The following is a 23,352-nucleotide window of genomic DNA, read 5'->3' as shown; positions in this document are numbered from 1 at the left end:
TTCGCCTGCCTCTGCCTCCCAAGTGCTGGGACTAAAGGCACATGCCCGGCTCTCCTCCTCTTTCTGTTCAAGTGATGTCTGTGCTCCCAGCTCCAGTTGAATACCACATTCCCCTCGTCCAATCACTATGACCTTTCTGATCTAACCTTTTTTAATCTAGGGGAGAGGGGACTTAAAGTGTCTCATAGTCTTTTGGGTTTTCTCATATAAAAATAAAAACATTCAAGTTAGCATGAGGATTCTAAATGGAAAAATTGTATATTTTTGATGCAGAATGAAATTATATTCTCCTTCCAGTTGAGGGAAAGTAGATAAAATAAAAAGCATTTCACAGCAATAATTTTAAATTGGAAAATAAAATGTGCACGCTGCATAAAGTGTTTTGTAAGTATATTAATATGTATTATTATTATGCACTCATTATTTTAAATTTTAACTATTCTATATTTTAATATAAATGTTAATAGACACAGAGAAGCTCATCATACTTATCTTAGTCAACATAACCACAGGTTCATCATTTTAGTACACGGTAATAGAAGTGATACAGGCATTTTTAACTATTGTATCCAAGGAAATAATAACATATAGGTAATAATACCTATCTACTCCATTATATCTTCTGTCACTATACCCAAGCATTTCATTTACATTATTAAAATTTTATATAGCATTATAAATTACTTAATTTTTAGTTTGTATGATCTGTAGCAAACTGAACCTTTCCATAGGTATATAAATAGAATGCATCATTAATATATTTCTTTAAAGATGGGGTGTAAGACATTCTAACTATTTGTTGCAAAAGCGAGCTCTGTACTGGATTTGTGGCAATGAAAACTGACACCTGGGTGTAAGTGGTATTCACCCAGGGTCACTGCAGGCAGCTCGATTAGTGGTGCCTCCACAAAAGAAAAGGGAGTGACAACATTCACCTGCAAAGCCAGTGTCAAGGCAATCCATGAGGTAGACAACCTTCAGTGCTGAGCTTGAGACCAGCCTGGTCTATAAAAAAAGTCCTAGGAAAGCCAGAGATACAAAGGAGTCCCTGTCTCAGAAAACAAAATGAAACCAAGGAAAGCATGAAGTAAGTGGCTAAAGAGCTCAAGCCCATCTCACTTAGGATAACAGATTCTATCCTGGACTCTGCTTTCTGGGACACTGACAATGAAGCCAGAGACTATTTCTAAAAGTATGTAGCAACCCTCAACTTCAAGGCAAGATGGTGCACTGTAAATCTGACCTGAAACTCCACGAAAGAAAACAGAGATGCTTCTGTGATGAGACCATGTCTGGAGATGAAGTCATCACGCCAGATGAGGGCCTCAGCAGAAAAGCAGGCAACAGAACTGAGAACCTGGGCCCATACAAGCCTTAACATTCGGCACAGGAAGCTGAAGGTAACTGTTGCTCCTCACATACACTGGATAGCACCAGGACCCTCAAGACCAAACGAGGCAGAAGTGGAGTACAGGAGTACAGGAAAGGACTTCTCCTGTACAAACAACAATCATGCAAAACACAGAAGCTACAGAGCCCAGTGACACCCACCGTCCCGTGTCCCATGTGAGTCCTGCTAGGGACAGAAGGATCTGAGAAGGTGCCTTTCAATACAGAACAGATATATCAGGAATTCAATCCATAAGTTAGTGCTGCCGTTAACATCCTTTTGCAGTGGGCAGTAGTTGATGTAGAGACTTGTAATGGTCAAAGTACTGGGAGTAAGTGATTACTTATGTGTTCTACCCTAAACGGAACATTTATATCACCTCCTTTCTGCCCAAAGCTTGGGAAACATTTTGGAAGGACCACATTCACTGTTAAGAAGGAACCAGTCACTGGACCTAGAGGATGGAAATAAGAATATGGAAAGCAAGGGTAAAACACATGACACTGGCACGGGGTGGAGTTGGGAAACAGCAGGGTAGATTTGGCTTGGATACGATTAATATATGTTCTACATATATCTGACATTTCAAATAATACAGTTAAAATTCTTACCAAAAAGCTCCTAAACTAGTTTTGTAGAACACATGTGATCTGTGCCACATATTCAAATTATGATTATAAAAATCTTATTTGCCTATACAGTATACATGTGTTCATAGCCATGTTCTTGTGTATGTGTGCCTTCCTGAGTTGAGTGTGTATGTGGGAGTGGAAGTGAGAGATTGATACTGAATAGCTCTCTTGATTGCCTCCACCTTATTTTCTGAGATATTTTGCTCACACAACCTACAGCTTACTAATGTTGCAAGATTGGCTGGCTGGCTGGCTGGCCAGTGAGTTCCAGGGATCCTCTTGTTTCTGCCTCCCCAGTGCTGGGGTGAAGGACATGTACTGCTAAGCCTTTCTTTAGACATGGGTTCTTCAGAGGTGACCTCAAGTCCTCATGCTTATCTGGGAAGCAGTTACTGACTGAGCCATCTCCTTAGCTCTGAAACGTGGCATTTAAACACAAATAATATCCAAAGGAATTTGTTCAGACTGGTAAGCTAAACACATACCATAGATGCTTATGTGTCTTGGTATATGGTTTTGTTGCACTTAAGTGCATGTCAAGGGCAGATAATAACTAAGGGAGGGATTTTCCCGAGGTTGGAGAGGTTGAAGATGCTGAGTAAGTGAATATCTGCACAGTACACAGGCAGGACAAGTGAGTAACAGCAAACAGAGAATGCAAAGGAAGAGGAGCACCACCCCGCAAATGCATAAGTCACCTGACACAAGGAAACAGTCCCCAGGAGAGCAGGATGCAAGAGAAACTAATAGCTTTCATCAGGAGGATGACAGTCTCAGAAAGAGCTCTGCTCACTGCCGCTCTAGTGTAACAGTCTAAGTAGCCTGGTGGGAACTGAGCACAGGGGGATTGGAGGGCAGAAAGCAGAAAGACAGTAAAGTAGCCAGAACTATATAGAACTAAAACCAAACATAAAAAGCCAACCAACGCCATTCCCCAGTTACTACTGCAGGCGTGCTAGTCAGCTTAACTAATTTACTAGGAATGCCTTGCAATGCAGTTGGTTTCTGAAAATAAGCACAATCAGTTTATCATCTGTTTTATTTTTTTTTCCTTTTTAAATTAAGCCTATGGAACCAATCAGTGAGTGATTCAAAGTCTAACAGCTTTTCATTTTTAGTTCTGCAATTCGCCTTCAGTGTATTTACAGGTAGAAATGAGCAGGCTTTGCAGAGATCCCATGAACCAACACAACAGAACGGTGAAATAGGAGAGCTGGGCTTTAAAAAATAGCTACACTGTGAAAGTCAATGCATTTTTGTTTGAAGGACCTGATGGCTGAATGGTGCTTCAAACATGAATCAATTAAATTCCTCTAGGAAGCTAGGGGAACACAGATGGTAAATCCAATTCATTTCCACTAATGCAACAGGGTAGATGCTTTTCAGGATGCAGTATCATGTGACACATACTCCAGCCCTCTTCCAGATTAAAGTTTGCTGGTATTTCAAGTACCACCCTAAGTGAAGATTACTGAAACTATAAAGTATGCCTGTGAAATTGAATCCTAAGAAGTGTAAATTTAGACTTCTCATTCTTTCTGTCCTACCTGCCTTCTCTTCCCGCCCCCCACCCCATCTTTTAAATTGGATTAGAGCTGGGTAATCACACAGGGGTGTAGAATTTGTTCCCTCTCTACCTTTATTTACGTTTTTCTTCATTTGAACTTCTAATAGGATTGACTTCCAAGGTTTAGCTTCATTTTTAATAATTTTTAAAATATAACTTAGGATTCCTTTGTTCATTTTTCTCAACATGAAGTAAAATGAAAAATTAAAAAAAAAACAACAACTTTCAACCCACAGTTTTCCATGGATATTTTAGATACATTTAGATGTAGTGTTAGTCATTTGATATACTAAGAAAAAAGAAAGAATGTACCTCAATAACCCGTCCTTCCCCACCCCAGAACCCCTCTTTACTTGCCCCATAAACTCAGCATGTCATAGCAGGAGTACATTTTAAAAATCAGAAGCAATATATATATTCAAATAACTATATACTGCAAAGACTTGACTCTTGTGAACTTAATGATACTCAATAACCCAAAATAAACTATAAAGAGTTTTGTTTTTAAAACCTCACTAGAGCAGACTGTATATAGTAACTATGTGGTTTTCACAAAGTCTTAATTTCTTGATAAACAGGAATCGGGCCCTCAGGATTGTGGGTTTTGAAATTAGGGTGTGTTTAGATTTGGAGACTGCCCAAAATTCATTCACATCTAGAAGGGAAAGCTCACTGCCAAACATATGCAATCAGGGAAGAAGAAGAAAAAAAAAAAAAAGATTACATTCTAAATAAGGTTTGTATAACAAATACTTCCATCTGTTTCAAAGAGATCAAATACGACGACTTTAAAACAGTCCATTGGCGTTTAAGCATCTGGCAAGAAGAAAGTGTATTTACGAGAAGGCATTCACATTAGCTATATTATTTTGTCCCCAAGGGTAAGTAATGGAATGCTCTGAAAGATTACCTCTCACATATTTATGACAAAGTGGAATTAAAACATTACTTTCTTCTAGATAAAATTTGCATGCCCTTCAAATGTCCTTATTGGTAAGACACAATTAAGCCTATTCAGATTCTCGTACAAAAATAAAAAGACTCAGTCAGGAAGCTTTATTTAAATTAATTATTATAAGTAAGCCACCACAATAAAGTTTAAAAGATTTCCAAAGAGAATCTATGCCAAGACTAAGCATATGCATGGTGACTCCACCCACCCCACCCCCCAACACACACACCTGTGCCACCCAGAATCCCCCCATGGATCCTTCATTGCAATACGTTATGTCACATGGAGTCACAAAATAACACGTGACCTACATGCAAGATAAAACTATATTTCTCCAAACCGCAGTCCTCTCTGTGTCACCTCTGCCACATACTGCTCCTCACCTTCTGATTGACTTTCTGGAACCTACTTCCAGATGAAAGAGTAGGGGAACCCTTCTTTACAGGGAATTAGGTTCGGCCAGTAGGAGGCGCTAGAGGAGCTGCGTCAGAAAAAAAGGTTATCTTCCCACTCCTGCGCAGTTGTCTGGTTTTACTTTCCTCCTCTGTACCCACCAGCAGTAGTGGTATCAGAGGACATGCGAGTGCACCCTGGCACTACTACAGCACACGCATTGTGCAGAGCTGGGTACAAGCCTTGCAGCTATGGCCTAGGCTTTCTGACCAATTGCACTTGTTCTAAAACTGCCATGGCCTAGCTGGCCCCTGAAGGTTGTTCCTTAGACTCTACAAACGTAGTCTAAGCTCCAGGCATCTTCATGACCAGAGCATGCTGACCCTTACAAGAATGTTCATGAGTCTATCTACCTACTACAAGAAACCTTGTTTCATGATTATTCACAGTGGCGTACAAAACTAATGGGTTACAATCAGAACTTCCCCAGTGAGTTCTGCTCATGGCCTTGAAAGACTCCCTCCAACACTTGTCCTTTCTTCCCTAGGTATGCTTGCTGAGCCCCGAAGTATGGTGAGAGCTGTCATTTTAATTTTCTATTCTCTTATCTATTCCATGATAACTAATTATTATGATAAACTTTACTGTTTGTATTATTCCCTGGCTTCTGTTTCCCATTTGAACTTGTACTGGCAGGTTGCAAAGCAAATAAGGAAGACATCTCAGTACTCATCTTTGGCTTCAGTCAGGAATTCATTAATGAACACACAAACTCACAGATACACACACACAGAAACACTATATTATGATGTTAAAACCTGCATAATATTCATATATATTTGTTCAAGTCTGGATATATTGCAATTGCCCTATTGTAGATTTATTAAAATTATATACTACTTTCCATATTAGTTTAACTAATTGAAGGAATGATTCAGTTAAAGACATCCTCACTTGAAAACTAACATTTAAGTAGATATATCTAAAGGCTATGTTTTAATATGTATTTTAAAAATAGTGTATGTAGTGTACATGTATGGCTGTATGCTTGTTCACATGTGTTTGGGCACATGTGTCCATACAAGTGTATACATGCATATATGCATGCAAGCTTATATACAGGTGAGTGATCATGCATGAGGAAGCCCAAAATCAATGACAAGAGTGCTCTCTGACCAGTCTCCACTCTATTCTTTGAGGCAGGTTCTCTCAATTGAACCTACAGGTCTCTGGGATGACTAACTGGCTAGTCTAACTAGCCAGCTTACTCTTAGCTCTAGCAATCTATTTCTCTGCCTCTGGGCACTGAAATTACACATGGTTGCTGTGCACACCCTGCATTTACACAGGTTTTAGAGAACTCTGGTCCTCACATTTACACAATAGATATGTCTATCCACTCAGCCAACTCCTTGGCTGCCATGTTTTATTTTTATCTTCAAACAAACCAGTGAACGCCAGGAGTGATCTGCATTACTGCATTATCCAATTCTAAATAAAAATAATCAAACGAATGGTCAAGACACAGGGAACTATGGACTATTCAAAGATAGAACGCAGTCAGTCGTTAGGTATTGTATATGAAAAGAATTTTTAAACATCTCAAAGAAAGAGATGGAAAAAAAATGATGTGCAGTCAAAATGACAGCACCAATAAAGAAACATAAAATCTTAAAGAAAAATGAAAAGAGAATCCTGGTGCTGAAAAGTGAAGTAACAGAGAGGAAGCCTCCACTAGAGGTATTCAAATACAGGCAGATGGGAGTTGGCAGAAGTAACAATCCACAGCCTTAGTTTGGGGGTGTTAGAAGGTCAACAGATTTGAGGAAAAACAAAAAGCTTTAAGAATAAAGAAAGACCATTATGGAAACTGGGACACAAAGAGCCAAGGTGCACAATGTTTGAACACAGGAAGAAAGGAACGGAGAGAAAAACTGAATACCCGTGGTTTAACCTTGGCAAAATTTGATGAACACTTTGAAAATAAACATCCAAAAAGCTCAGTTCCATGTAAGGTTAGAATAGCCATAATGGCGCTTGAAGAGTCAAGAGAGAACATGGCCTTAGAACTAACTCCTAGAGGCTGCCACCTACTCTGACCTCCCCTTCAGACAACATGTGGGACATGCCTGCCTGGTGTCCCCTTCCTCATTCCTAAGAGAGATAGCTCCTAAAGGCAGGATGATGCTAAGAAGTCTTCAGGCACATACTGGACATGGCTCTAGATCTCCAGACCTCACAGGAGAAATTCACTTAAAGCACTGAGAACGGATTTTTTTTTCTTCTTTCCTAAAGTGATGTCCTCAAGCAGAACAAACTTCTTTAAAAAGACAGCTCCACGCTTGTTCTTTTCTCTGCCATCAGAGGCTGCTTCAGTTTTCTGAAAAATCAAGACTTCAATATATACACATATATTTGTGTGTGTGTGTGTACACATATATATGAAAATATATTTATAAGATAAATACATATATGTACAAATTATATAACCTATGAGTTTATACTCAAGTCACCACATTTATTGGTTATTTACCTTTGGATGGGACAAATTACCTGACAAAGGGAAGGAAAGATTTATCTTGGCGCAGTGCTCAGCCCATCATGGTGGGTAAGTCACAGAAGGTGAATGAAGCATGTGTCCACAGCCAGGATACAGAGGGATGAATGTCCATGCTCAGCCTGCTTTCTACTTTTTAAGAAGCTTAGGATCCTAGACCATAGAATGGTACTTTTCATATGTGGTGTCTTCCCATCTCAGTCAATCGAATACAGAAATTGCCCAAAAGAATGCCCAGAGGTTGTTTCCATAGTGATCCTAAATCCATGGAACTTGGTTCTCAAGATCCACCATCCTTTCATGTGTCTGGTTATCATGATATATTAAAACAAAGAGACCCACACCAAGATACATTATAATCTCACTCTGGTGCAGAGAATCTCTCCAGAGGAGAAGAGAAGCAACATAGAATCTGTAAGATTATCAGAACATTTCACATCATATAACTGAGAGCTGAGGAAGTGGTGGGGCCCTCTATTCAAAATATAAGGAACACTAAACAACCAGTCCCACAAAAGTGAAATAGAAATTAGGATTTGGGCAGATAAAAGCTGTGGGAGTTCATGAACAGCTAACTCCTCTTTAAAAAACAATCAAGAGGAATGCTACAGGATGAGCAGTCATCAAAACTGTGAAAGAGTAAAGACTACCTTACAAATATGAGCACCTTTGGCCACATGGGCTCCCATTACAAGCCTGTCTCCACTGAGTAAGACAAAGCAAATTATCTTGGTGGCCGTGAAATATTGGCTCCCCAAGGATCATTTGCAGGAGGGGAACACAGCCACAGAACACAAAAGGCTCAGCTACTTTCCAGGAACGGCAAAGGAATTATTTTCCACTTTCTCCTTGTTTTTCTGGTTTTCTCAAGTCACAGGAAGAATAACAAGGGCAAACACATTGCTTCATATGGAAAATATTATTCCACATTAATTGCATAATGATAATATGATATTGGTTTTCTGTTCACTGTATTTATATTTAGAGTCACATACAGCAAAGGGGATCAGGGAGACAGGGTGAGTCGCTCTTCTCACATGAAACAAACTGTTCTAAAGTTTAATAGCTTGAAACGTTATTTGAAAATTCTCATAATTCTTCTGGTCTAGGTCAATTTGTCTTGGAGTTGCATTCAGATAGCAGACACGTATGAGCAGATCCATGTGCTGAACTTATAAATGTGCTTGTTGTTTGGCAGTCGGCTGAGAATGTAGCATGAAGGGGAGAATTCCTGAATTGCGTGCTCAGTGTGTCTTCGGTTCCATTAGATTGCGCCAGATTGTCTTCACGGGGGCGGTACAATAAAGTATATAGAACACACTTGCTTTGGACTTCTTCACATTGATTTTTTTTTTCTTGGCTTTAAAAAGCCAACTTAATTCTCAATTGGAGGTTTTAGAAAAATGTATCTGGCTGATGTCTTACTTTATTTTGCCTGTTGGTTATTAAGACTACAAGCTTTTTCAAATGGTTCTCAGACAGGCACATTTATTTCTCTTTGTACTGTCTCTTTAGTGTCTACCAATTTCTCTTTGGAGAGGTCTTAAAAATGTAAACATTTTTATAAATTCCAGCTTCTAACCTTTTCTTTTTTTCTCTCTTTTCTTTCTCTATTATGAAGATAGAGTCTCACTGTAACGAAAAAATCTCTTGATGGATCATGGGGTTGGATTTTAGAAGTGTTTATGTGGTTTTTTTTTCCTTTTCTTTTCTGTCTTACCCTGTTAATTACTAAATTTGAATGAAAAGTTTTCAAAGTTTAAAATATTTTTTTAAAATCCAATTATTGAAACATATGTGAAAATTCTAGAATATAAACTGATAAACTAGAAATCACCCCTTTTCTCTGACAGGGTTGAACAGATGAACAAAGACAATGTAAGTATCTAATATGGCGAACAGTAAGAAAGCACACTGAAAACGTAATGATGGGCTGAGTTTCAGGAACTTGTGCAAAAAACCAGAGCTGTAGCATGCCAGTCAGCCTTACACAGCAAGTAAAAGAAGATTGGGAAAACAGTACAAAACTAGCACTGCAGGATAAAGGTGAAAAAATGAAAAATCTTAAACATGAAAATACACACAATCATACAGACTCAGGATGTTCATCAAATACACTGCAAATGTATGCAGAGAAAACTGGCAGCTATATCACAATGGATCTGATTAAACAAGATGAAGAGGAGCTTGTAATGGCAACCCGGAAGAGCAGACAGCTTAGCTCACAAACAGCAATGATTGCAGACTTATCACCAGAAGCAATGGAGGCCACAGACAAATGTCAATTTCCACTATGCTGAAATAAGTTGTTAGAAGTCTCTTTTCAGCAACAGCATGTCCTTTAGAGATAAAGGTGAAATAAAAACATGCAAAGATAAAAGTGTATTAAGAAAGTTCACCACTGAAAGGATATAAGCGTATATATCCCTTAAATATAATTTGTGATTTAATTTGGACTCTGTCAGAATGAAAGTAATGGGAACTGTAAGTGTACATAGGTACATAGATGCTCATATCTGACAACTAGGGTATAACATACTACCACTTAATTAAACACAAAGGATCACTTTTAAGTCCAGGCCTATTAACTAATGCCACTGAACTGCCAAACTAAAACAATGGCACCATCTGGCTGGGGTGTTTCCCTTGTGTCCTGGCCCAACCAGAGGCGTCTGCAGTGTTATAGTGACTGAGCAGCTGCCCAGCCAGAACACCAAGAAGAAAGGGAAGAATAATCAATAATCAATCAAACTGAGCCTGCCCAGGGTCTTTTTCATGTAGACTGTCTACAACAATGAGCTAAACAGGGACACAAGAAAACATGTAAAACCAGAAGGCAGGTAAACAAGACGCTTTTAGAAGTAGTTAATGAAGTTTTAACAATGCCCCTCCCCCAAAAAGGAGATCTAGGAAATGACAACCATGTTTAGAACAGTTTCTTTAAAGTCCAATGAAATACAAAAAATAACACACAAAGAAAACAAAATTGCTGACACAGAACAAAAAAATAGTATTTAAAAAATATAAAAAAAAGAAAACAAACAAACAAACAAACACTCAAGCAGATGAAGATTGCTATAGGCTACTCCAAAACAAGGTCCTCATTGAATAATTAATTTTGAGGTTGGTGGTTTCAATTAGAAAGAAAAGGTAAAGAAAAAGGGAATAGAGGAACCTCCAGGAGTTAAAGAATACCATCAAGAGCTCTAGCCAGTGAATGGTAAAATATTCAAGACCAAATACATTAAAAAGAAGGACAATAAAGCATGTTTACTGAAATAATGGCTAATCTGAGCAAAGATGTCAATATCCAGTTACAGGAGGATCAGAGACCTCCGGCCAAATCCAAACCAAAAAAGGAACTCCCTGAGACAAAAAAAAAAAAAAATGTCAAATTAAAAGCAAAGCCATAGGATGAAATCTTGGAGTAGGAAAATATTAAAATATTAGAAACATACAACAGGGTGGAGAGAAGGTCAACACACTTGCTTCCATGCATGATGACCTGAGTTTGACCCCCAGAGATCTAATGGTAGAAAGAACTTAATCCTATAAATTGTGCTCTACCTTCATACATAAACAGTGACATACATGAGTGCTCATGCACACGCACACACACACACACACACACACACACACACGTAAATAAGGGGATGTAAAAGAAACAAAACCCCTGAAAGCTCAGCAGACCCGTCAGGACAAACCCTGTTGGTAGATGAAATATTGAAATTGGTGAGAGAAAGAGGAGAAGGAGCCATTCGATAATACTTTAGTCCAGAAACCCATCTTTTAGAAATGAAGGAGATATGAAAACAATGTGTGTGAAGATGCTTTCCTTTAATCCTAGCCCTGTACTTGGGCAGCAGAGGTGGGTGGATCTCTGAGATTAAGGTCAGCCAGGGCTACCTAATGACACCTCCTCTCAGACAAGCACAGAACTCAGTGGACTAATAGTCATAACCGGAATGCAAGGGAATCTGCAATGGTGGTATGAAGAGAAAATTAGTAATAGTATGTAGGCAGCCGATGCCTAAAAGATGGCGCCGGTTTCTGGTACACCGTGGCTGTAAACAACACCACTGCGCAGGTGCCAGCCCGAATCTGGCACCAACCCCTCCCGAGTGGGTGCATGCAAATTAAGGTGCCGGCAGACTGACCAATCCCAGGAAGACACAAAGCTTTTCCCTGTGCTGGGGTGTATATAAGGAGTCCTCTCTGGGTTCCCTGGGTTCCCGGGATTCCCGTAGCATCTAGGTGTTCCTGCAATAAAGCTGTTGAGAAGAATCCAACCGTGTTGCGTTTTCCTTGCTGAATGAGGTGGGCGCAACAATAGTGTAACAATTACCAGACAAAACTACTAATGATCATCATTAACTAATCATCAAGGGATATATACTGTTAAGTAATGTCTAAACATGGTAGCATTAACATACAAAATGTATAAGAAACTCAAGCAGTTAAGCAGAAGAAAACCAAAGATCCAGTTAAGAAATGGACTGAGGATCTTTAATAAACAGTTCTCAAGAGATAGAATTTTCCAACAGGCATATGTTTAGCATCACTGAATCCACATCTTCCAGAATAACAATGTGTAAAAAGAAGAAAGTCTGTAAATACCAAATACTGTTTGTTCTAGTGTGAATTCCAATTGCCATAATGGGCAAACTGCATGGATGTTCCTCAGAATCTAAGTCCAAAGCCATCACATGAATGATCAATCTTGCTTCTATAGGCTGACTCAAAAGATTTGACACCAGTATGTTTAGGAGGCATCGGTCTGCTGCCTGATGCCACACCACTGTTCATAATGCCAAAATTAACGGCATTATGCTGTGTCTAACAGATCAATGAATAAAAGTGTCACTAACACACACACACACACACACACACACACACACACACACACACACACACGTCAATATTTGTCAGCCTTCAAAGAAAGAAATTTCTTATTTGATGCACTATAGATGGAGTTTGAAAGTCTTGTGCAAACTAAAATAAGTCATGCATAAAAAGACCCCACCAAACATTTGTACTTTAATGTAGAAGCTAAAATGTGACACTTAGAGAAACGGAGTATAAGTAGCAGTTGCCAGGGTGGGGCTGGGAACAGATGGGGGACAATAAATGAAGAATACAAATCCTCAGTGAAGATGGAGGAATGAAGGCTTTTTGAGATTCATTTCAAAGTGTGGTAAATACTCTTAGGTTGCAATGTTGCTAAGAGATTAAATTCTCCATGTTCTTCCCACAAAAGCTAAGGATTTGAGTTAATGAACATATTAATTAGGCTCATTTCATACTGATAAATCATGACACCATTTTGTATATCATAAATAGGTATAAATTATCAGTTTCAAATAGAAGATTAAAACCTATAAGGCTGTACAGAACACTTTTTAAAAAGAGACTAGGCAGAGAGTCTGAATGTCTAAATCTGTCCTGTATCAGATATTAACATATGCAAAATTAGTTTACTTTGAAAGCCTGAAAACTAGCAAAGTATTCGATATTTGCAAATTGGACAGAGCAGTGCTTGGCTCAAGTCAGTGCCCACACAAACACTGCTATTATTTCAGAAGAGGAAACATAAATAACTTCATAAGAAACATCTTTCAAGCCAGCCTTGAGAACACACATTTGCCCAATATATTCCTAGAAAGTATTATGAAACCCTACCTACTAAGTTCACTGCATGGAGATTGAGTTTCCTCAGAGGACAATAAAACAGCCAGCTCACACGTGATACTACACATGTACCGAGCAGATCACACAGAGAGAACTGCTCCTACTCACATTCTCATAGAGAGCTTGAAGGGTCTCCAGGTCCACCACAGAGTTGTCCAAGTTCACAACAGCTGTGGGAAAAAAAGACAAAGAAAAAAATGTCAATTAGCATAAGTCAGCTGTAAAATGATACTTAACTACTTCAGGTAAAAGGTTCAGGGACATTGATGGGAGTATACAAGAACTTTAACGTCAGTGTGTATACTTGCCCCAGTCTAAAGACCATGTCTCAGAAACTGCAATGTGTCAGGGGTCAAGTTTCAAATTGTTTCAGTTGTTCTCTGGGCTGGCTAGCTTTAAGTCACCTCAACACAAGCTAGAGTTATCTGGGTAGAGTGAGGCTCAGCTGAAAAAAAAAATGCATCAGGCTGTGAGTTGTGGTAAAAAAAAAAAAAAAATACCCTGTAGGTATTTTTTAATTAGTGATTGATGGGAGAGGGTCCAGCTCATTTTGGGTGGTGCTATCCCTGGGTAGGTAGGTAATCCTGGGTTCTGTAAGAAAGCAGGCTGAGCAAGCCGTGTTGAGTAAGACAGTAAGCAGCATTCCTTCATGGCTCCTGAAGCAGCTCCTACATCCAGGTATCAGAACTGCGTGATAGCTAGCCTTTGCTTCCTTTAGTGATGGACTATGGTGTACAAGAGTCAATCAAATAAACCCTTTTTCCCCAACGTACTTTAGGCCATAGTGTTTATTGTAGCAATAGTAACACTAACTAGGACACTACAAAGACTGCATCCCACGAGTAGGGCTCAAATGTTAGAGAACGAATGTAAATGAGCCTTTGCCTGTTCAATGAAATGCATTTAACATTTTTTGCATACTAGAAGAATGGTAGGCAGATCACCCATCAAATCACTGTGGCCTAGTTTTTTTGCCAATAATTGTTGATGCATGTCAGCTTACTCAAAACATCTGGTGAAGCCTTCTTTGGTGTTGATATTCAGATGATCACAGACAAAATAGGTCATCAAAACCTAGAAACATGTTCTATGAATTTTTTTTCAGGACATGGGTGTGTGTGTGTGTGTGTGTGTGTGTGTGTGTGTGTGTGTGACAGTGTGTAGAATACTATATTGTATTTTATTTTAACTCAGGTGGATTCATTAAAATTACCCTGTTTCCCATGGATGCATTAAGTTGAAACAGGACAAAATTGTCACAAGGGATTTGTGCCAAGGAGCCACTGAAGAAGCTCTCATGGGATTAAAGATTTCTAGAAGAAAAATCACAGTGTGGATAATCACAATTTTGATATATTTATTTTGATAACTGAGGCAATTTACTATGTCTCTCTCCTCAAATCTTAAAGTACACATTTGCTAGTTGATATTGGCAAAAGGCCCAAGAAAAAATTAAGAAAAAAAAAGTGGAAATTGAAGCACAGGATGGAGCAGAAAACTAACCAAGGTAATTTAACATTTCTGGGAACAGAGCCCAAATGCACCAACAAACGTACCAAGTTGAATATGATATTTCCACTCTAATAATAATCTCCTGTCTCAGCTTAAAAATTAGTGTTCCTATAGAAATCCAAGAGTCAGATTTTCTGCCAAATCTGCTTATTATTGGATTACACCAAGCAGCACAAATTACTAAATTTAAGAGATTAATTCATAGTATCTGTTGAGGTAATATAAAACAAACTACATGAAACTCAGATTAAAGTAGAAAATAAAAGTAACCAACTGGTGTATGGAAATGTTTCCTTTGGTTTTATAGCTTAGTCTAAGGAAAGTCCAAGTGAATCCTAAGGAACCTAACTGGAAACCTAAGGCACTTTGCAATTCATCAAGCAATAATCACCCTAGAACTTTTTATATTTAGTGACACAGTAAGAGATTTGTGAGAAAAAACACAAAATATATCAGTAAAAACTTTAGAGTAATATTTCACCCTCAAAACATAACAACATTGTCCATATTTAAGTAACACTCACAGGGTACATTTGTTTTCTGACTATACCCATCATTTTTCTATAATTATTAATTTTAAAATCATGAAGACTGTTACACCTTTGGCCAAACTGACCATTAAGTAGGATAAATAACCCAAATCAACAAAATTAGAGATGAAAGGAGAGGCGATTACAACACACACTGAGGAAATGCAGAGATGCATAAGGTCATGTGTTAACATTCCATATTCCACCCACCTGGAAGACCTAAAGAAATTAATGAATGTATAGATATATAAGAACTCTCAAATCTAAATAATAATATAAACAGATTTATAACATCTAGTGATATAAAATCAGTATTTTTCCAAATGCTATTTTCAGTAACAATAACACTTCAGTCTCCAAACCAGACAAAGACTCAAGGAAAGTTATAGACCAACATCTCTGACGAACATAGATGCAATAACAAATCAGTGAAATCTTTGCAAATGAAATTGATCATTAAAAGACTTTGCATCATGATCCACCTTTTCCCCAGAGATGTAGAAATGGTTGAACATATATGATCAACACACATAATCCACCAAATAAATAAACTAAAACATAGAAACCAAATGGTCATCTCATGAGATGCATAAAAGACCTTTACAAAAAAAATCTAACATTCCTTTATAATAAAAGTCCTGGAAAGAATAAGGACACAAAGGGTATTTATCACTGTAATTGTTAATTAAGTTAAAATTTTCAACGGATCCTGAAGAGGCTACCTCCTGTAGCCAGGCAGGAATCACAGTGGAATGATAGGGACACCAACTTACCCAAAAAACTTTGACCCAAAATTAATCTTGTCTACAAGAAATGCAGGCACAGGGGATGAAGCAGAGAGTGAGGGAATAATCAGCCCAACTTGAGACACATCCCATGGGAAGACAACAATCCCTGACACTAAATAAAACGTTGTTATGCTTGCGGACAGGATTCTAGCATGGCTGTCCACTAAGAAGCTTTACCCAGCAGCTGACAAACACACAGATGCAGACACCCACGGCCAAACAGTGAATGGAGCTTGGCAACTCTTATGGAAGAATAGGAGGAAGGATTGCAGCCCCTAAGGGGATAGGAATTTCATAGGAAGACCAACACAGTCAACTAACTTGAACCCTTGCAGCTCTCAGAGATTGAACCATCATTCAAAAAAAAAAAAAAAAAAAAACCATACATGAGCTAAACCTAGGCCTCCCCACACATATGTAGCAGAAGTGCAGCTTGATCTTCCTGTGGGTCCTAAGCAACTGGAGTAGGGGTTATCCCAAAAGCTGTTGCCTGTACATGGTATATGTTCTTCTAGCTGGGGTGCTTTGTCTGGCCTCAGTGGGAGAAGATGTGCCTAGCCTCACAGAGATTTAATGTGCCAGAGTGGGGTGATACCCAGGGGGAATCTATTAGCTCAGGGAAGAAGGGAAGGGGTGACTAGAAGGGGGGCAGTGAGTGGGATATAAAGTGAATAGTGAAATAACAACAACAACAACAACAACAATTTGACCCAGGTTTATATTGTGTGTTGAACATAGTTTTCCTTATACCCTTCTCTTTCCTCATTTCTTGCACCTCCCCTCCTGTTTCACACCTTTGTTTCTCTAGGATTGCCTTATATATAAATGTATGGTCTCATATAGCTATAGACAATCAATATATAAAACAAAATAATGAGATTAGTACACACAGTATTTGTCTTTCTGAAATTGGCATGGTTTACTCAGAATGATTGGTTCCAGTTGTACCCACCTTCTTGAAATCACACGACTTCATTCTGGATTATGGTAATGTGCCTGCAGTTTGTTTTGAAATTACACAATGTCACCCACTATTGCTGCCATGGACCTACAATCAGATTCACCATTCTTCAGTTTTGTACACCTCCATGAGTTCTATTACTTGTGTACTGTAAAAGAGTACTGCAAGAAACACGGATGTACAAGTATCTCTGAGATACTTTGTATGCATCTCACATGATAGATCACTTTGAGGAGCTTGACAAGGCTCTGGATTCACACAGTGGCTGGACTAGTTCACATTCCCAACAGCAGTGTATAAAGGGTCCCTTTTGTACACACCCTCACTACTATTTGTTTTTTTTTTCTTAATGATTGCTATTATAATTAGGGTAAGATGTAACCTCAATGTCATTTTACTGAAGAAAGCATATGGGGGGTACAGGCGCATACCTGTACACGTGTGCACCTTTGTGAGGCGGTAAGGTATTGCTTTAGCTAGTGTTTCTCAGGAATCATCTATGTTAAGTTATTGAGACTGCATCTTACACTACTACCACTTTAAACTCACAAAGTGCCAGGGCTCGATGGCCAGCAATCCTCAAAGACACCTACTGCTGTGCTTACAAGCACATGTCACTGTGGATTTTACCTAATGTATGTTCTGGGCACTGGACTCGGATCCTTTGTTAGCAAGGCAAAAACTACTATCTGAACTGCTTCCTCAGCCCTTACTTGGGGATTTTAACAAATAGCAACCTCAGACTCTAGCCTATGCAACCTCTGAAATATTCCCTAAAATACTACTCTTAAATGGATCTCCAAGTCCTCTCAGTTCCAAACTCTCCATCAACAAAGGTCAGCAGTATACCTCAGAGACCCTCACACTTACACCCATTTTACAGAAACAAGTTATAGGAAGATGGCTTAGTCAGTGAATATGAAGAACAAGATGACCCACACTGGGACCCTTAGAACCCACATTAATACTGGCCATGGATCTTAGTAGCCCTAGTACTGAGGAAGGGAAGATGCGAACCCCCTGGGTTACTACTCATCTAGTCAAGCCAATCAATACAATCAGAGAGCTCCAGGTTCGGTGAGAGATCCCGACTCAAAGACTAAGGTAAATATGATGGAAAGCAATAGAGAAAGACATGAAATGTTGCTATGTGGCTTCCATATGCATGAGCACAGCCATTCATAGACACGCCATGTCCTTCCATGGAGATTGGGAAATAGCACAAATGTTACTTTGGCTCTCACTGGGCCCATAGAGTTCCCTAAATACTACACACACACACACACACACACACACACACACACACACACACACACACACACACACAGTGTGCAAAGAAAGTCTGAAGCAAAATGCAGGGGTCTGTACATGTAGATTAACTATGAGGTAAATTCTCAGTCTTTCCCAGGGAGGCTTCATTCCTTCAGCCAGCCTGTGGGAATCCTACCAGATGTTTAGTTTGGCATTCTTTATGTACTCACATACACAGGCTCCTGACTATTTCAAGTAATTTTTAATGATGTTAAGCCTATCTATGTTAAATGAAGTATAAATCAATGCCTTGTTTATGAATACCACATAAAAGAACAGCATTCTGCTACCCATATTTTTAAGGTTCTATATCTTTAAAATGTTCCCCTCATTTCAGTCCACAATTTATATTCACAAAGGTGTTTTAACTTACAAAAATCAATCAAAAATTGTAGTTTTCTAAAATTCTGAAATTACCAGAGACTTATATGTATATTCTAAAATCCACACATGGATGCAAAACATGGGTCTGCAACTGGTCAGCCTTGTGTCTCATGCAGAGACTTTGTAGGCTCCTTGGGCCTCAGATTTTTCAGAAGGAAAATGGGTTCATATATGGCCATGTTGTTATAAAGAATAGAGATAACAGCTCTACTGTGTGGAATAATCTGCCAAAGTAGGTACTCAAAATTAAAAGGGTTGATGTGAAAGCAGAAAGGACCTACTGGATGTAGGACAGGGCCAGAGGGAGGGGGGAGGGAACAGAAGTGAGGGGTGAGGATCAACAAAGAAGGTAGGGAAACGCCTGTGTGAAACATTGTCATGTCAACTTAAAAACCTGTAAACATGTTTATATATCATAGCCCGTGGTCAGTTACTCTGCCACTGGAGATATATTTGTTCTTTTAAAACAAAATGTATGTTAAAAATCCAGAGTACAGATTTCTTACTTCCGTTTAGAAGGACAGCACGAAAGAACCAAAGGCAAGGCCAGCAGAGCTAATCCTGTTACACACTGGAAGAACTACAGGGAAACGAGCACTTTTCAAGTTAGTGGGCAGTATACAAAAAGATCCGGAAATTAATCATCAGTAATAAACCCTGAAGGTTCCTCCACAAAATGATAATGCTGTCATGGCCTGTTCTCTTTGATTACTATTTAAAAAAAAAAAAAAAAACTGTAGATGACTTCATAGGATCATTTCCTTAATGGGTCAATGACAGTCATCCCAGAAGCATCCTTTGCAAGATCAGCAAAAGTATGCAATTATTAGGAACTAGTTGCATCCATCTACAAGGGAGAGAGTATACATTGCTGAAAACACCAAGCACTCATTCAGGGAACAAATATTCAGACTTCAAAAATCTGATCTCGAGATTCACCCTAAGCCTGAAGATAGAGTGGCAAAGTTGGCAGCTATAGCCCCTCCCCTTGCAGACTTTATATAGCTCTTCGCCTTGTAGGCTTCAGATATCTTCACCCCCTGGAGAGCTTCTGAACAATTAAAGTGGTATATTCCTTAAAAGGAAGAAGAGTGCAGTTTTGTAGATTCAGTATTTTTAAAATTCACCTTCGTTGAGTCCACCTTCTCTTCCTAGAGAATTTTATGATAGTTGGACTTTGTTTTAAAGTAAAGGCAGCAACAGGCAAGAATTCTAAATGTTTTACACATAGGCTATGGACTGGCTGACTGGGAAGAAAGAAATCAGTGTGATATACAACCCAAGAGAGGTACGTGCCAAGCAAACTTGCATACAAGGGGGTAAAGACGTACGTTTCTGATTAAGGCAGTAGGCTGCATATAGGCCTTGTTTATAAGAACTGTACAAGTTAAATTATTGGAGAACAAATGCATTTTGTTTGAGTCAGAGTGTCGCCTTCTTGTCTAGGCAGAGGGAAAAATGGATACCAAGACTGTAATCCTTCCCGAATAAAATCTTTAAACGCAAACATGATTGCACTGTAGACTGTTTAATCTGGTGATATTGTGTTTCATTTCTGGTTTTGAAGAGGTTTGTTGATCGGACCATAGTGGGTCTGACTCCATGCTTATCTCAACTGTTTAGATAAGACATATTTGACTTTGGCAGGTGACAAAATCTAGGGTGTGGAGTAAGAGGTAGAAAAACCACGGCTGGCAAGTTCCCAGGTAGTGTTTATTTTAAGCATAGTGTATGGATGAGTAAATTGCCTCAGACAACGCACTGGACTGTGTGTAAAACACCCACTGTCTGCTGAATGTTTTCTGTACAGGAGCACTGCACAATGTCCTTTATTGGGCATAACAGACTTCACCTTCTTGCTTAGGTAAACATTTACACTCTTGTAAAAGCAAGCTCAGTGAGGTCCCCTGAAAATAGGACCTTACCTCAAGGATTCCTTTTTTTTTTTTTTTTTGCTCCTGTTTTCTAACATACACTTTTTAAAACTAAGAGTATTAAATTTTCTTTTGAAAGTAAACATCTATATTGCCCAAGAAATATATGATATGTCTTACATAACTTAAAACAATTTATAGTGTAAAATAACTTCTACACTATAAATATTCATATATTTCAGTCTAGTTATATATATATATATATATATATGCATATATATTCATCTCACTTGAAAGGAAATTACAAGCAGTAAAGCTTGAGTTTATAAACACAATAATTAAAATTTTAGAGACAAGAACTTCTTTCAATATAATTCATCTAAATAGTTGTCTGAGGAGTGATGTCAGTGAATTTTACCATTTATATTTTATCTTGGCAGACACATTGAGGGAGGGAAAGAAAGTAAGGAATATAGACAATGCAAGTTGCAAAATCATAAGAAAACAATGGAAACTTAGCTGAGAATTGTCAATGTACAACTAAGAAGTTGAGAGCTAGACATGGATGTTAGTCCTTTGGCCATCTACAGAGGTGAACCCACCTAAATTGTGCTTAGGGCCTACTTTTTCAAAACAATAAACCTATAATCATCTTAGTAGCTGTGTGATAGGTTATCGTATTAGCTGCTTTTGCATGGATGTTAACAAAATGCTCAAAGGAAAGACAGAGGAAGTATTTCTTTATCTCGTGGCTTCAGAGGGCCAAATCATCCTTGCTGACCCCATGCACTTGCAAAGAACATCACAGTGGTGGCACTGTGCACTAGGTGAGAGGCTTCATCATGGGCTGGGTAGTAAGGAAGGAGTGGGGGTGATGGAGTGTTGGAATAAAGAAGGCAAAGGAGGCAGTAGGAACGAAGAGACCATTGGCCTTTAATGCCAACCTTTTCTTTTGTTAGCAGATAAGGGCTAGTCTAATAACAAAATGAAGCATCTTAATGTGCTCAAAAGTTCAAATGAACATATTTCACTAGTAGGATCAAAGTCTCTAACACAGTCTTTCGAAAAAATCCTTACTTGATAACTTCATACCTCTATACAATGTATAACATCAGTGACTGAATTTCCTCTCCACTTCCTCCCAGATGCCCACAGCCCACAACCCTGTACTAAACTCACATTCTGTCTTCATAGTCCACTGAGTTTAGTCAGGGCTACCCTTGTGTGCATGATTGTAGGGCCATCCACCAGATCATGGGCAATCTAATAGGGGCCACTTCCCTGAAGCAAACTGACACTCCCAATTTCAGCGGGTCTCATCTGCCCAGGTTCCTTAGCCATAACTGGTATTTTCGTGAACCCCTCCTCACTTACGGTGAGTTTCTGCATGGCTAGATCTTGTATAGGTCAAGCTTAGCCACTGTGAGTTCATGAGTGCAACAGTCTCGATGTACCCAGAAGACAGTTTCCCATGAGCCCTCCCTAACTTCTAGCTTTTATAATCTTTCTATCCCATCCTAGGAATTGGTATATAAGTCTGCCATACTTACCTTCCTCTCTGTGTCTTCATCATATGGTGCATCACATCTGATCATAACTAGAGTCTCAAAACCAGACAGATGATGTGACAGCTCGTGACAACAGAAGGGACTTTAGAGCCAATCCTTCAGGCTGCCCATCAAGTGACTGTGTTAGATAATGTACACATCAGGACTTTCCTTTCCATGTCTTGATCTCTGCCTTGTCTCTTTCTCCTCCCTGATCCAATCACACCTATACAATTAAAGCTCACTCAAGCCCAACGCTATATTTTATACATTGCTGCATTCAGCAGAATACACTGGCTTTACAATAAAGAACTATAGAAGAAAACAACCATGCACCATTTTTTTCCAGCTTAAGCCTTTGATATAATCATGGAGTAGAGACTTTTCAGAGACAGTCCAAGCCTAGAGCATAGCCCAGGATCTAGATCTCCCCAGTATGCAACATAGCTTCGCTGTTTGCTAATTCTAGATCTTGTGCATCTCTGCCTGGTATTTTATGAAGAGAAGTAAATTACTTACATCACAGAGTAGTTGCTAGCACACATGGTAATGGAGGGTATCAACCATTATTATCAATTCAAACCATTAAATAAAAACCAGCATGTGTTGGGCCTGAAAGATGATCTCCTTCTGCATTCCTCTCAATTCAGAAATTCACTTTACAACGTAATTCATACGGCCACCACACTGTAATTAACAAAGCTGGCAAGCATTTTCTTAAGTTCTCCCAATTCCTGTGAAGAACCTAGTATTGCTCTCTAGTGGCTCAATCATGGGTGGACACGATTCTTCTACAGTCCATTGCAAAAGCAACAAAAGTCATAATGAGACCTTGGAATTGTGGTAATTCATGGCAGGTCTCTCTATACAATTTCTTTTCTTAGCCATGTACCTACAATAGTCAGATTGAAACTTAATTAATTTAAATTTAATTATATAGGATGCTAGCCTAGGGTCCATCTCAGAATTTAAACCATAAATAAAGCCTTAATTAATTAGTCTTAAAATTTATAAACTGGATTTGGTTTGAAAACACTACAGGAAGAGAAATGTTTGGGGGGCGGGAAACATATATTATTGAGAGGAAGATGCAAGGCCATTAGCAACATAAGCCAAACTTTCACCACAGTCCTGGCATAAGATAACATGCCATTACATCACTGTGGTGTCTTAATCTGATGGCAGCACACTGAGCCTCAGGGAACAGCTGTGGTGGTATTTCTAGAAAGCACCTTGTAGGCATAGGACATTTGTGGCTCACTAAAG

At 38.9% G+C, this 23,352-nt stretch overlaps 1 protein-coding gene across 1 annotated transcript in view; it reads right to left on the bottom strand.

Moving 5' to 3' along the window:
* The window catches only part of Fmn2 (formin 2), a 326,068-nt gene that overhangs the window by 139,707 nt on the left and 163,009 nt on the right, over positions 1 to 23,352 (bottom strand). The window contains exon 8 of the mRNA XM_021173977.3: positions 13,288 to 13,349. Within this exon, the coding sequence (XP_021029636.2) occupies positions 13,288 to 13,349 (62 nt within the window). The remainder of the gene's footprint in view (positions 1 to 13,287; positions 13,350 to 23,352) is intronic.

Source organism: Mus caroli, unplaced genomic scaffold (assembly GCF_978045245.1).
Source record: "Mus caroli unplaced genomic scaffold, Mus_caroli_1 scaffold_1, whole genome shotgun sequence".
Classification (NCBI taxonomy): Eukaryota; Metazoa; Chordata; class Mammalia; order Rodentia; family Muridae; genus Mus; species Mus caroli.
The sequence above is the reverse complement of the archived record's forward strand: the minus strand, read 5'-3'. Positions and strand labels throughout refer to the sequence as shown.